General features: G+C 50.3%; 1 protein-coding gene across 5 annotated transcripts in view; it reads left to right on the plus strand.

The window, feature by feature from the left end:
• Positions 1-12,626, plus strand: part of JARID2 (jumonji and AT-rich interaction domain containing 2) — a 281,609-nt gene that overhangs the window by 194,772 nt on the left and 74,211 nt on the right. For all 5 annotated transcript variants that reach the window (XM_079147058.1, XM_079147059.1, XM_079147060.1 and 2 more), the window contains one exon: positions 1,083-1,252. In XM_079147058.1, coding sequence (XP_079003184.1) covers positions 1,083-1,252 — 170 coding nt within the window. The remainder of the gene's footprint in view (positions 1-1,082; positions 1,253-12,626) is intronic.

Genomic DNA, 12,626 nt, shown 5'->3' on the forward strand with positions numbered 1-12,626 from the left:
ATCAGTCCCTCAGCGTTTTGGGAGTCTCATAGACGTACCTTAGGCCCTGGGCCTTGCGCTGCTGCCTGGTTCTTTCTGCTGTGTTCTGCCCTCCGATGCCTTTTCTTCAGCCATGAGAAGGTCCAGATGGCTAGCCTGAAGCAGTCCAGAAGCGTGTGATCACTCACAGAGGTGCTGTGGCCCTGGTAAATACTGAGATGTTTGCGGTGAAGGAGGAGCTAGTGTTATGCTAGTGGTGAACGTCAGGTCAGTTCTTGCATAAACTGTGACAGTGTGTTTGGTGCGGTAAGAATAGTCCACTCTTGGCTACGACGGTGTTAGGGAAGACGTGGAGAAACCGTTGGAGGACCCAGGAGGGCTCACCTGGCTCAGGTGTGGCCGTTCAGATGAAAGGCGTGTAGAGGAGGAAGTGCTACTGAGTGTGGTTCTGCAGTGGGATCTGAGTGGGGAACGGGCCTGTTTTTGAATCCCTGATTAAGGAGTTTGCGGAGGTGGGGTGGGGGTGGGACTGTGGTTTCCTGGGGTTGGTTACACTAAGACGACATCTCCTTGAATTAGGTGTGCCTGTCAGGCTGATTTCAGAAGGTGGGGTGGGGAGGCTTCCTGATTTAGGTTAGAAATCGGGGAGAGTGGAGGATAAGTGGGCAGAGGTGGCCCGCGGTCAGGTCGCAGTCGGGAGGGACTTTGTTCGGTGGAGGCTTTGGATGCTCTGTGAATGCGGAGTCTGAACGTCTTCCTCACTGCTGGCCCAGATAGAAGAGCAGGGGACGCATCCATCCGGACCCTTGGTCATGGCTTGCTCTTTCTGAAGTACACACGCACACGCGTAGTTTGCACACGCGTACACTTAGCACACACAGCACATACTTCGTGTCCAAGTGCAGCCCTTCAACAAACTCATTGTGCTTTGAAGCAGGCCTGTGTGGTTTACGAGAGTGTGAGAGAAATAGAACCTTAATCAGAAACAAAGGTCTGCTTGAGGGGTGCCCCTGGTTCCCGGAGCATCGTGGTTTTGTGGCTGCACGTAGGTCTGCTCCTCTGGTCTCTGCCTAATTGAGTCTCACTGTGTTCTTCTCTCGCAGGCCCAGGCTGCAAGCACAAAGGAAGTTTGCTCAATCTCAGCCGAATAGCCCCAGCACAACTCCAGTGAAGGTCGTGGAGCCTTTGCTACCCCCGCCAGCTACTCAAATTTCTGACCTCTCCAAAAGGAAGCCTAAGACGGAAGACTTTCTTACCTTTCTCTGCCTTCGAGGTGAGCCCTTGTTGCCCGGCTGTCCGTGGGAGCTGCCCGCTGGGGGCGAGGAGGATGGCAGGGCACTGGCGTGGGCCTTGGCCATCCTCTCCAAGGCGCTGGGGCTCATCGCCAGTCCCAGCCTGGTTGGGGGAGATTTGAAGTGAGGAATCCTACTCAGAATCCTATTCTCTGGCGTTTCGAACCAGCTGCTCCTTGCGTCTCATGTTTCTCCTATTTTCATGTGACTTTCAGACCCCCTCCTTGGCTTTTCAGGATATGAATGCGTGAATGGCTCTGCTCATTGTAGAGTTTTTGGGGTGGTGGTCGGATTTTTCTCTTTTTGTCCTTTACCATGGAACAACACCCTCAGTCCTTCATATTTTGAGATGGGGTCTTGCTTAGTTGCTGAGGCTGACTTGAACTTGGTGTTCCTCCTGCCTCAGCCTCCCGAGCTGCTGCAATAACAGCTGTGCACGTGCCACCGCGCCTGGCCACAGTTTATAGCTTTTAATTTTTAGGATGCAGTTCTGCTTACCAATCTTGGAAGCTGCCCTCCTGCCACCACCTCGACACACACACTGTTAACTTTTCTTTCTGTGTCCCCGCCGGGGGGTTGCCTTGGCTGGTTGTGGAGTCCCCGGCCTCATGTGTCTCAGGCCTGTGAGTTCGCCCTGCTGACTGAGGGCCTCCTGTTGTCCTAGCCTGTGCTCTGTTGTGAGAACCAGTAGCAGTACCTTCTCAGTGTTGGTAGCAGTGAAAATATCCATTCATGTACATGACCAGTCCCCCCACAGAGGGTGAGAGTGGGCTCAGTCATGAAGGAAGGAGAGTGACCAGTCCCCGCACAGAGGGTGAGATTGGGCTCAGTCATGAAGGAAGGAGAGGTAGGTTAGGACTTCAATGGAACTAAGTTTCTAAGAGTTGAGGAGAGGATAACAAGGACTGTCAGGGAGCCAGGCGTGGTGGTGCACACCTGCGATCACACACTACTGGGGAGTCAGGGAGCCAGGCGTGGTGGTGCACACCTGCGATCACAGGCTGGGGCAGGAGGGTTGCAGGTTCCAGATTAACCTGGGCAGCTTAATGAGAGACTCCATCTCAAAAGCTAAGAAAAGGACTGGGGGTGTAGCTCAGTGGTAAAGCGCCTCTGGATCAATATCCAGGATGGGTGGATAGATGGAGGAGTCTCTGGAGGACATTGAGGGGCTGGGTGGGGAGGAGCCAGGAAGCCCTGACTTGGAGTGTTCCTTGGGTGAGCTTCTTTGAGAAGAGGGTGACTGAGAGGAGAGTCTGCTATTGCATCGTCATGGAAAGGCTTGCATGGAAGTTCAGTGCTCTGTATTTAAAACTCTGTGTGTGTGGTAAAGGTAAAGGACTTAAGCCTATTGCAGGTAACTTCTTTCTGAACTTGGTTGAGTATTGACCTTTTCCCCTCTTTCCACATTTTTTCTTGGTGCCTCATAGCTGTGCGTAATGGTGGGATTTGTGTCGCATGCTGAACATGCAGACGGCGAAACGGCACAGCTCAGCCAGCACCCACCCACGCTCCGTGTGCCTGCCTTTTGTGCCGTCGCTCTCAGCACACTAGTGTGCTACCTTCCAGGGGGAGGCACCCCTGTAAACCTCGGGGTCGGACCTTCACAGGAGTAGTCCTCCCCGATGGGTTTTGTGGTATTCTCCAACCCTGTTCAGGATTAGCCTTGCCTTCTGTTGTGCTGTGTTGCCTGCTGGGTGTGGAACAGGTCCTCAGGCTATGTTTTTATGGCCTTGAGATTTGAAAGTGACAGGCCAGATATTTTGTAGAATGTCCTCAGTTTGGATGGCTCGGTGCTCCGGTGTGATCGGAGTCGGGCTTTGTGTTTTGGGCAGGGATGCTGAGGTTCAGCATGATTCTTCCTGCCATAGGGTCCTCCGTCCCTTTTTTAGGGGGTGGTCTTGTTGGTCATCCGTTAGGGTAGGTTTGTGAGGAGCCTCCAATGTGGAGTTACTCATTTCAACCTGTGCAGTCATAAATTGGAAGGTTTTTTGACACTGTACATCTTCATCTTTCATTTCTTAGGCAAACCCCCCCCAACCTTTTTTTTTTTTTTGGTACTGGGGATTGAACTCAGGGGCACTCAACCACTGAGTCACATCCCCAAAATACTTTGTATTTTAGAGACAGGTTATCACTGAGTTGCTTATTATCAGCACCTCGATTTTGCCGAGGCTGCCTGTGAACTTGAGGTCCTCCTGCCTTGGCCCCCAGAACTTCTGGGATTAAGGTGTGCGCCACTGTGCTGGGCCTCCCAACCCACTTCCCTTCATCTCTGTTCATCCTGTTTTACGCAGTAACCCTCTGTTACTGTTACTTTGATGTCGGGATCGTCCCAACTCTCATCACTGGGAGCTCTTGCAGCTGGCCATCTTGTCTTTGTGACATGCCCCTGTTGTCCTTCAGCCTGGCTTGGAGTGTAGTTGTTCCAGGCCCATCTTGTGCCCTCTCGCCCTCAGTCCCCAGCTGGCCATTTCTCAGAGCTGCCCTGGCCATTTCTCAGAGCTGCCCTGGTTTGCTTTACTGGCAACTGATGTTGAGAAACCAAGGTCTGGGCTTTGGGTGTCCTGGAAGCTTATGGACTACTGTTGGTCGTGGGTGCTGTCCGTGGGCTCGGGTGGTGTGTGCCCACCCGTGTGCGTGCATGCACACACATACTGCTTGAGTGTATCTCGGTGTGTCTCTCGAGCTCTGTGAACACTCCTGTCTTCCAATTTGTTTGATACCAAAGGTCTCCAGCTTTCTTTTCTCATTCTTCACTGAAAATCCTAGCCTGGTAATCCTGGCTGTGTTTCCGCGTCGGCTCACTCTGTTTTTAGAACGACCCACCTCCTGCCTCTTCTGCTCCTGCTCCCCATTTAGAATGTGGCTCCTCTCACCCCGCCTGGTGGTTGCTCCACCTCCTCAGGTGACACTGGGTAAATTTTCAGGGAGGGGAAGTTGAAGAGCTGAGGTTTGCTGGATGCCGTGGGCATGTTGATGGTCCCTGGAGACTCTTCAGTTTCCCCTGCCTCAGCTGAGGCTCACCTGGCCTTCAAGGGAGGGCAGTGCTGGACTTGGCACCAGTTCTCGTGTGCTGACCTCACAGAGCTCCTTGTGGGAAGAGTCTGTGGTTCCTCAGTGTTGATTGTGAGGATGGAAGGGAGGTGGCACAATGGGGGTGGATCTGCTGCTGGGGGCGGGGGACGTGGAGGGAAGAGGAGAGTGGCTGGTGGCCTCGGAGCTGGGCAGGTGTGCTCCCAGGCGTGCTGGGTGAGTGGGGCGGGTATGTCAGCAGGCGGGGAGTTCAGCTCAGTCATGAAAGCTCTGTTGTGATGTGACGGGACTCTATTCTGTGACCTGGGTCATGCATCTTCTTGATGCATTGAGAGCCGTGGGCTCTAAAAGGGCACCCGTGACATAACTGTTGATTACTTCTTCTTAGGAAAGGTATTTGGGTGTCGGGATTGCTGTGAGTGGTACTCTGAAGGAAAAGAGTTAAAAAGAAAACAAAGACATTGCACCTGGAGAAAATGTTGCCACGCACCACTCTGAGGTTTCAAGATTGTACACAAAGAGCATTATCAACCCAGTTTACCTCTTTGAGATGTCAGATGCAACACGGTCTAAATAAGAAACTTAGGGCATATGTAAAACGATTTTGCAAAAATGCACCAAGTCTTGGAAATTTATTCCTTCACTTTTGAATCAGGCAATAATATTGACCTGTTTTTAAAGGTGGTCTAAAATAAAGACTTACACTCTTTTACTTTTTCTCCTAGCTTTTACATCTGAGGTATTAAAAATGAGAGTCATTCTAGTTATAAAATAACATGTTTTGGAGCTGGGCATGGTGTGATCCCAGGGAGGCTGAGGCAGGAGCATCGCAAGTTCAAGGCCAGCTTCCGTAACTTAGCAACGGCCCTATGCAAATTAGTGAGACCCTGTCTCAAAAAGGGATGGGGATGTGGCTCAGTTTTGAGTGTTCCTGGGTTTCATCCCCTGTAACAAAACAAATATGTTTTGTTAGATCAGGTGTGTTTACCCGATTTGGCTGAACAAACCCCAAATGATAGACATGGTGTGTGATGCATGATGTGGCTACGGAATTGGGTGGGATTAGATGGTGTATTTTAATACATAAGTGCTTGACCTTATCAAAATTCATGTTTTGGGAATTATAGAGAGGTTATGTCGATAATCCTTGTAATGTACTACTTTAATAATTTCCCTTCAGTTTTAATTTTAAAAAGGTGTCTAACTTTTGTCATGGAAGTATTTCCGGTTCCTTTTGGGAATATCCACAGAAAAGTCTGCAGGAGAGTAAACTCAGTACGGCCTCTTGCGCCAGCTGGAGACTACTGTCGTTCCCATCTTACCAAACGCACCTTCTGTGCACAAGCATGGGCTTAAAATTCCTGAAATGACCTTGGATTGTGTTTTTGTTTCAGTGTCTCATACCTGCCTGCCTGTCGTATTTTAAATAGTTGTGGATGTTTCCTAATTTGATAGTGACAGCTGATGATGTATGTCCTCAGTTAAATCTTTGCCGGCTCTGAAGCCTCTTCAGGCCAGGTTGATGGGAATTGGGACTTGCATTCTTATTTCAGTTCATCGTATTTGGTGCTGATTCCAAACCAAATAGAGCTTGTCGAACCCCAAACCTCATGTCGAATGTGGGATGTTCAGTCAGTCCATCAACCTCGGGTGACAGCAGCACAGTAGGGGTAGAGATGGCAGTCTTTAGTAAGCTCATTACTTTCAGGGAAAAAAGTCAGGTTGCAGAAATAAAGAAGGAATCAAACCAAAGACCTGGTAGTGATGTTTGTGGCCACGCGGAATACACGCCATTCTTTCTCCAGTCCCCAGTGATGAGCTTTTATTGGTTTCTGCGCTAGTTTGGAATATCGAGTAGGGTAGGTGGTGAGGCTGGGGATCAGGAATGAAGTTCTCTGTCCATTGGGATCACTAGCAAACCCGGCTTCCTGTCTCCTAGAGGCCCCCCTGAGTGTCTTCTTGGAAGTGGGCACCCTGTACCTTAATAGTGGGTCTAGCGTTGATGTGGAAACATGCCAGCTGGTCCTGCTGGGTTAAAAAAAGCTTCAGTGTTTTTTCTGTTTTTTTTTTTTTTTTTAATTTATTTATTTATTTATTTTTATTTTAAACAAGTGCTGTTGTGGTGGCACACGCCTCTAATCCAGCAGCTTGGGAGGTGGAGGCAGGAGGATTTGCAAGTTCGAGGTCAGCCTCAGCTGACTCAAAATAAAGAAAAGGGTCTGGGGATGTGGCTCAGATGTTAAGACCCCCTGGGTTCAAATTTTTTTTTTTTTTTTTAATTCTGCCTTATGGTACTTAAACCCATCAGCCAAGTTTGGAGAGGCCTTTTCCTTTCCTGCTTGTCATGCCCTGGAGTTTCCAAGGGAGAGGATGGAGTGAGCAGGTGGCAGGGCCTGGAGTGTCTGCCTGCACACGGCTCCCTCTCCCTGGTGGCTTCCAGGGGCCACACCTCTCTTGCTGGAAGCATGATCGGAATCTTCTGTGTCTGGTCTGCGTGGGGAGAGGGTTTGTGTGCGCGGTGTGTGCCACCGCTCGTTCCCGTCACCCATCTCGTTGTTCTTAATGAGTTCTGTCTTCCTCTCTTTGTTCTGACTATAATTATTAAGAGATTTAAGAGCTTAATGCAGCAGAGCAGTGGCAGGTTAAATGATTCTCTTATTTACATTTTTCTCTTTATGGGGCACTGCAGATGAGGGGGACTCCCATAGGGGACTCCTGAAGCTTGCACACAAACGCACACCAATCGTTCTGTGGACTGTGACTGTCACGCCGTTCAGCGTCCCAGTGTGGCCAGGCAAGAAGAGCCTTTTAGGGGGATTCCCAGTACCCATCCTTGCCGTCAGCCATTGTGAAGCAGTGCTGTCTTGTTTTGGGATGCCTGCCTTTTGTTTCCCCTGTCTTACAAAATCTTCCGTGATCAGCTGTCATTCATTCACTCATTAATTCAGCAAACCTTTATTGAACCCTTTTTATATGCTAGACACTTAGAAAACAGAGATTAGGCACAGGAAAGCAGAAGCGGGGGTGGTGGAACAGCCCAGGTGTATGGGTGTGTGAAGGTGCTGGGGCGGGCGGGGTGCGCCTGGTGGAGGCAGGAGGGACTCTGTTCCCGACTGGCTGGGAAGGGGCCTTAGTGGTGGCTCTCCTGGAGTGTATCCAAAGGCTTTGGGGCTGGGGAGAAATGCTGCGGAAGCCTCTGTGGGGCGGCTTACTGTTAGGGGCTTACAGTAAGGCGGCCGGACAGGCCACGTCCCGCAGCCCCCGAGCCCCCAATGAGGCTCTTCAGCTGAGAGAGGACTGCATCTGCCCAGTGGGTTGGGAAGATGGCCCTGGTGCTCTCCTGAAAGTGACCGAGGCGCCCGGAGCCGGTTTTGGGGGTGATTGTAGAAGCGAGGCAGAGGGCGGGTCGGCCGAGCAGCCCCTTAAAGTGGGTATTCCACTCTCCCTGCACACATCTGCTGGGGAGTTGGGGTAAGGTGCACCGGGTGTGGCGCAGCCCCTGAGGTGCTGAGGTCGCCATCCAAGTACCTTTCCTTGCTGTTTCTCAGAGGTTTCTTCCCCACAGACGTGTCCGGGAAGAAGAGGATCAGATTTGAGAACAGGATGGACTCAGGTAAAAGACCCCCGACTTCACTGCGGGCAATAGAAGAGCCAGTGCACTGTGGAGTCTCCCCTGAAGATGGTCGTGGGCCTTTGGCAAGGAGCACATAGTTTGATTTATTACTGGCCTTGGGTGTCGAGGGGGAGAATTATAAGTAGGGCAAATGCAAAAGTCTGGGGTGATTTAGAGGTCACAGAATGAAAGGGGATTAACCTGCTAGAAAGCAATTAAGCAATCTCCCAATTGCAAGGAGCGCCCTGGCGCTGGTAATGAACTTCCCTGAGCAGAATGGGAATACTGCGCATTACACATGCTCTTTGGGGAGGAAGGCACATGGTCACGGTGATACACACTCTCCTGTGGTCCCTTCTGCAGGGTGTTGCATCTTAATTTTTGAGAACAGCAACAATGAGAGTGGAGTTGTCACTGCCCTGGGGGTTTCTGTGGCCACCCTGCCCTCTGCTTTCTCCTTATCAAACCAGCTCTCTCTGCTTGGTTTTCCCCAGTGTCTCGGTTCTGCTGAGCAAGTGATTTATTTGCTCGGATAGTTTATCAGCTCATAATGAAGAAATATGAAACCTTGGGATTCTTGATGTGAGGAGGAGAAGGATGAATCCCTTTTAATTGCTGTGTGACCTTGATCAGCAGAGGCGCCAAGATGTTTGGCTCTGAGGGTTGGCCTTGCTCCAGGCCAGCTGGCCTCTGCCCAGGCCTGCTCTCCTGGAAGGTCAAGCAGGCTTCCTGCCCCACCAGGGCTGCTGGCACAGGCTCAGCTGTGGTCAGAATCCTCGCTGGCCTCACTGTGTACAGAGGGATCCTTCAGTAGTTCTTAAGCTTTACGAAGCCCATTAAGACAAGCAGGTGGGGAAAGCCCTTGATGCTGTGGGGGTTTCATTCCCTGGATGGCTCTAAAGTCCCAGGTGTCCCTGTCCTGCAGAAAACATGGCAAGTGTTCAGTGTGGGCATCCGGGGAAGCTGCCTTGGCTTTCCAGGGCACACACAGACTTGGGTGGTCCACAGTGACTGTTGTTCGGTGACTTTCCCTTTCCCTGATTTAACATGTCAGTTCAAGATGGCTAGAAAGGATGTAGGTGGAGCCCTGTCTTGACTGTGCCTGGTGTGATCTGTGTGTCGCTAAGATTAAGGGAACCACGGACCTCCTGCTGTCAGATGGAAGTGTGCTCATGTATCTATCTGTTAAGCCACTTGTGCAGGGGATACTGGGAAGGACTGGAGGGGTGTTCCAGGCTTTAATTACTGAGGCGACAGATCAGCCTGAGTGGGCCGTTGGGGATTAACTGGTGCCCATCATATTCTCATTGCTGACTCCCTTGTATTTAGGGTCTTGCAGATAGAACATGTTCCCTAACATGGAAAATTACCCATTTTGGGGATCAGAGAGACATACCCGTGTGTGTGCACACTTAGGCCCGTGCCCAAGTTGAGCCCTGTGACCGAAAAGTTGTTACTTTATCTTTCATTCTTTGAAAAAGACCTTTATTAGCCGACTTGTTCTCTCATGTCCTTGCTCTCTGGCGTTTTCTAACCACCGAATTCACTTTGCATGTCTAGTCGTCCTAGATCCTGGCCCCAGCCTGCTTACCTTTCATCTGGGGAAGTTCCCTCACCACGCAGGGTGTGTGAGGTCTTACCGCCATGAGCTGCCTGGCACCTGAGCCTCTCAAGCAGCCCAAGGCCATCACTCCAGCGTGAGTTGCTTGGGTGATTTCGTGTCCGCTGCCTTGCAGCCTTTGGGGTCCGGACACCCGCTCTGTCTGAAGGCATAGATCACATGCATTCTGCAGGCAGAAAACCAAGTCTCCTGTTACGGAAGTAACCCCTGGAGTGAAGCCTTCATCTTGGAGTTCTGGAGTCTGTGCAGTGCCTTTCTATGTTTGGCATATTTTTTTGATATGTGTGTATTAAAGGGAAGCCCGGTTCCATGATGGGCATGATTGACAGGCGGTAGCTCCTTCAGTAAGATGCAGGTGCTCCCTTTGTGTGTGGCCTTCAGTGTGGAGGACTATTACCCTAAAGCCTGCTGCACATATGCCTGTTGGTGTCTTGGGTGACTTTCGGTGAACACGATAATTTTACCACATTGTTAATGTCTTCAGGAGAAGTCCCAGCTGTTCCGTTGGTACAATGGAGGTACATTACTTAAGACTGAATGTGAACACCTTAAGGAAAGTAAGAGCGCTTGGAGGGTCTGGATGTGGCAAGTAATTTTAGGATAGTATGCATGCGTTCAGGTGATGCTTGGCAAACCCTGCTGTGAATTCTTCCCATGGGAGTTGTAGAGGCTGACCTGGAAGGGCCAGCGAGATGTCCATGCAGCGTGCTATAGCTGCCCTGTGGTGTCTGCGCGTGTGTGTGCGTGCGTGAAAGACCTGAGGCCTCTTTGGGTCCCTGGTGTGTAGGACAGTGCTGACAGTGACACAGTTAGATTAATGCTCTAGGTAGCTGCACCGAGCCCTGTATCACCTTCTCCCCCTGGGATGGAGCTTCCCTCCTCCTCCAGCTGTATATCGAGGTAACTCTCCCTCTTGCCCTCTCCTTGGTCCCTACCAGTTCCCTCTGAGTTTCATGTTTTAAATTAAATGAGATAATAAGGACTGATTGCTTTCCCTTCTCTGTGCATCCTAAGGTTGATTCCTGAGGAATGCCAGCTCACTGGGCCTGCCCTCATGGTAACTGGGTCAAGCAGTGGAATTTGACTCTCCAGCTAAATGATGGCCTACAAGGGAATCCCTTTAGGGTCTTTCCAGAACAGAACTGAGCTATGTTTAGTTTATTAAGATTAAGAGCTGGTCGAGGAAGGGAAGATAATGGGAAGGAGGGTTTGTCTGTGTACATAATTCATGGAGAAGAATCCAACTTTATAGAAACCAAAGCCCAAATTAGAGAAAGCAAGCTTTTGGATTAAAATGATTTCTGTTGTGGTTGTAACATGCCACAGTTTGATTTTTGTCCAGATGAAAACATTTGGTTTGCACTTCAGTAAATATTGTGGAGACATTGCCAGCTAATTCTGAAAAGTAATGAAATACGGCTTTGGCAAAGCGCAGATGCATGCCATACTCCTGATTCCTCTTATCTGATCCAAGTTCAGATTTTTTTTCACATTTGCTAATGCACTTGAATAATCAGGGCAGAAAATATGCTTGTAATTTTAATAGGAAACTGTATTTGTCATCGAGTATAAAATAAACAGTCCTGTGTCTGTGCCTCGCGCGCGCCCCCCTACCGCCAATAAAAAACTGCTCAAACGTTGACCTTTCATTGATGGCTTCTTTAAAACTGCAGCTTGTACCCGGGAGATGATGCATTTCCATGTGATGAGTCAGCCTCTCTCATGACCTTGATGTCATGCAGGGGGTTGTGTCTGAACATGGAGAATCCACCCTGAGAATGGGAGGGCTGTGGGGTCCCTGAGCCCTTCTCAGGACCCCCTTGTTGTCACCATCCTTGCTGGCGTTCTGCTCAGTGGGTCAGTGATCCTGCCATGGGAAGTCTCTTCCAAGGGTGTTTCCTGCTGTGAATCCCTGGCTCCTGCTTCTCTGTCCTCACTGCCCTGGGTGCTCCACCCAGCGAGCTCTTCAAAAGACTGTCCTGCCTGATGTTTGGAGGAATGAAGTTTCTTTAATAGAATTCTCAGTCATGAAGCTGACCCAGTCTGCCAGCATCTGTAAGTGGTAAAGCATCGGCAGAGAAAGATTAAAAATGACTTTGTGTGACCAAATGGTGGATTAATCCACCAACACGGTCAGAACTCCCCAAATTCAATCATTGCCCCAAAACCCCACCTCTGCCCTTTACTGTATTGGGGCCTCGATTTTAACACAGGAGCTGCAGGCGTTCCAGATCCAAAGCAGGGCGTGTAATAAGAGATGATTTGACTGGTTTTGCCCTGACAAAGCAAGAGGCTGCTGTGGCTTCGTTTTGGCTGGTGCTGTGGTTTCTTAGAGTCCGGAGCACTGGTTTGGTCTCTGTCTGTTTGCAGATGAATATGCGCTATGGAATATGGACTGTTGGGAGTTAGTCCTTTGTTCCTGTGTCTGTTGGATTAGCGGATTGGTGAGATGCAGAGGAGGGCCCAGCCCAGTTCTGGGTGGCTGTGCTTCGCTGGGTAGCTGCTCATCGTTGGTGAATCCCTCCTGTTAAACAGGCAGCGAGTGGATTGGCCATAGCATCTTGGAGAAGGATGCATGAAGAACAGGTTCCATCCAGCTCAGAGGGACAGTGTTGTCTTCAGTACTTGCAAGAGGAAAGAGTGTGTCCAAGATGGCTGTTGAACTGAGGGAACTTCCCTCCGGTGGTGAACTGACTCCGCACCTGGAGCTCATTCCTTTTCTCCCATCTTCCTTCTCTGGGTTTTGTACTTCTGATCGGTGTACCATACCTCTAGGTCCAGGCCAACATTTCCATCATCCAAAGCCAGTCACCTTTTAGGTTGAAGGCAGTCTGCTTTGACCCCCGGTGTGCCAATACTCAGAGGAGATCCTGTCGTTCGGCATCTCTAACTGGGTGATCCCGTTGCTTTCTGCCACGCCTTCAGTTTGAGAGCAGGTTCCTTGGAGGGTCCGTCCACTCCTCTCCATTGGTCCTGTGCTTCCTGTCCTCGATTTCTCTTAGCCTCCGACCCACTAAGGAGATGTGAAAACAGGTTCATTCATAAGATTGGCTGTGTTCTTCTTGTTTTGAAGAAGTTGCCTTGTGTA

The sequence above is a fragment of the Sciurus vulgaris genome (genome assembly GCF_902686455.1).
Source record: "Sciurus vulgaris genome assembly, chromosome: 7".
Classification (NCBI taxonomy): Eukaryota; Metazoa; Chordata; class Mammalia; order Rodentia; family Sciuridae; genus Sciurus; species Sciurus vulgaris.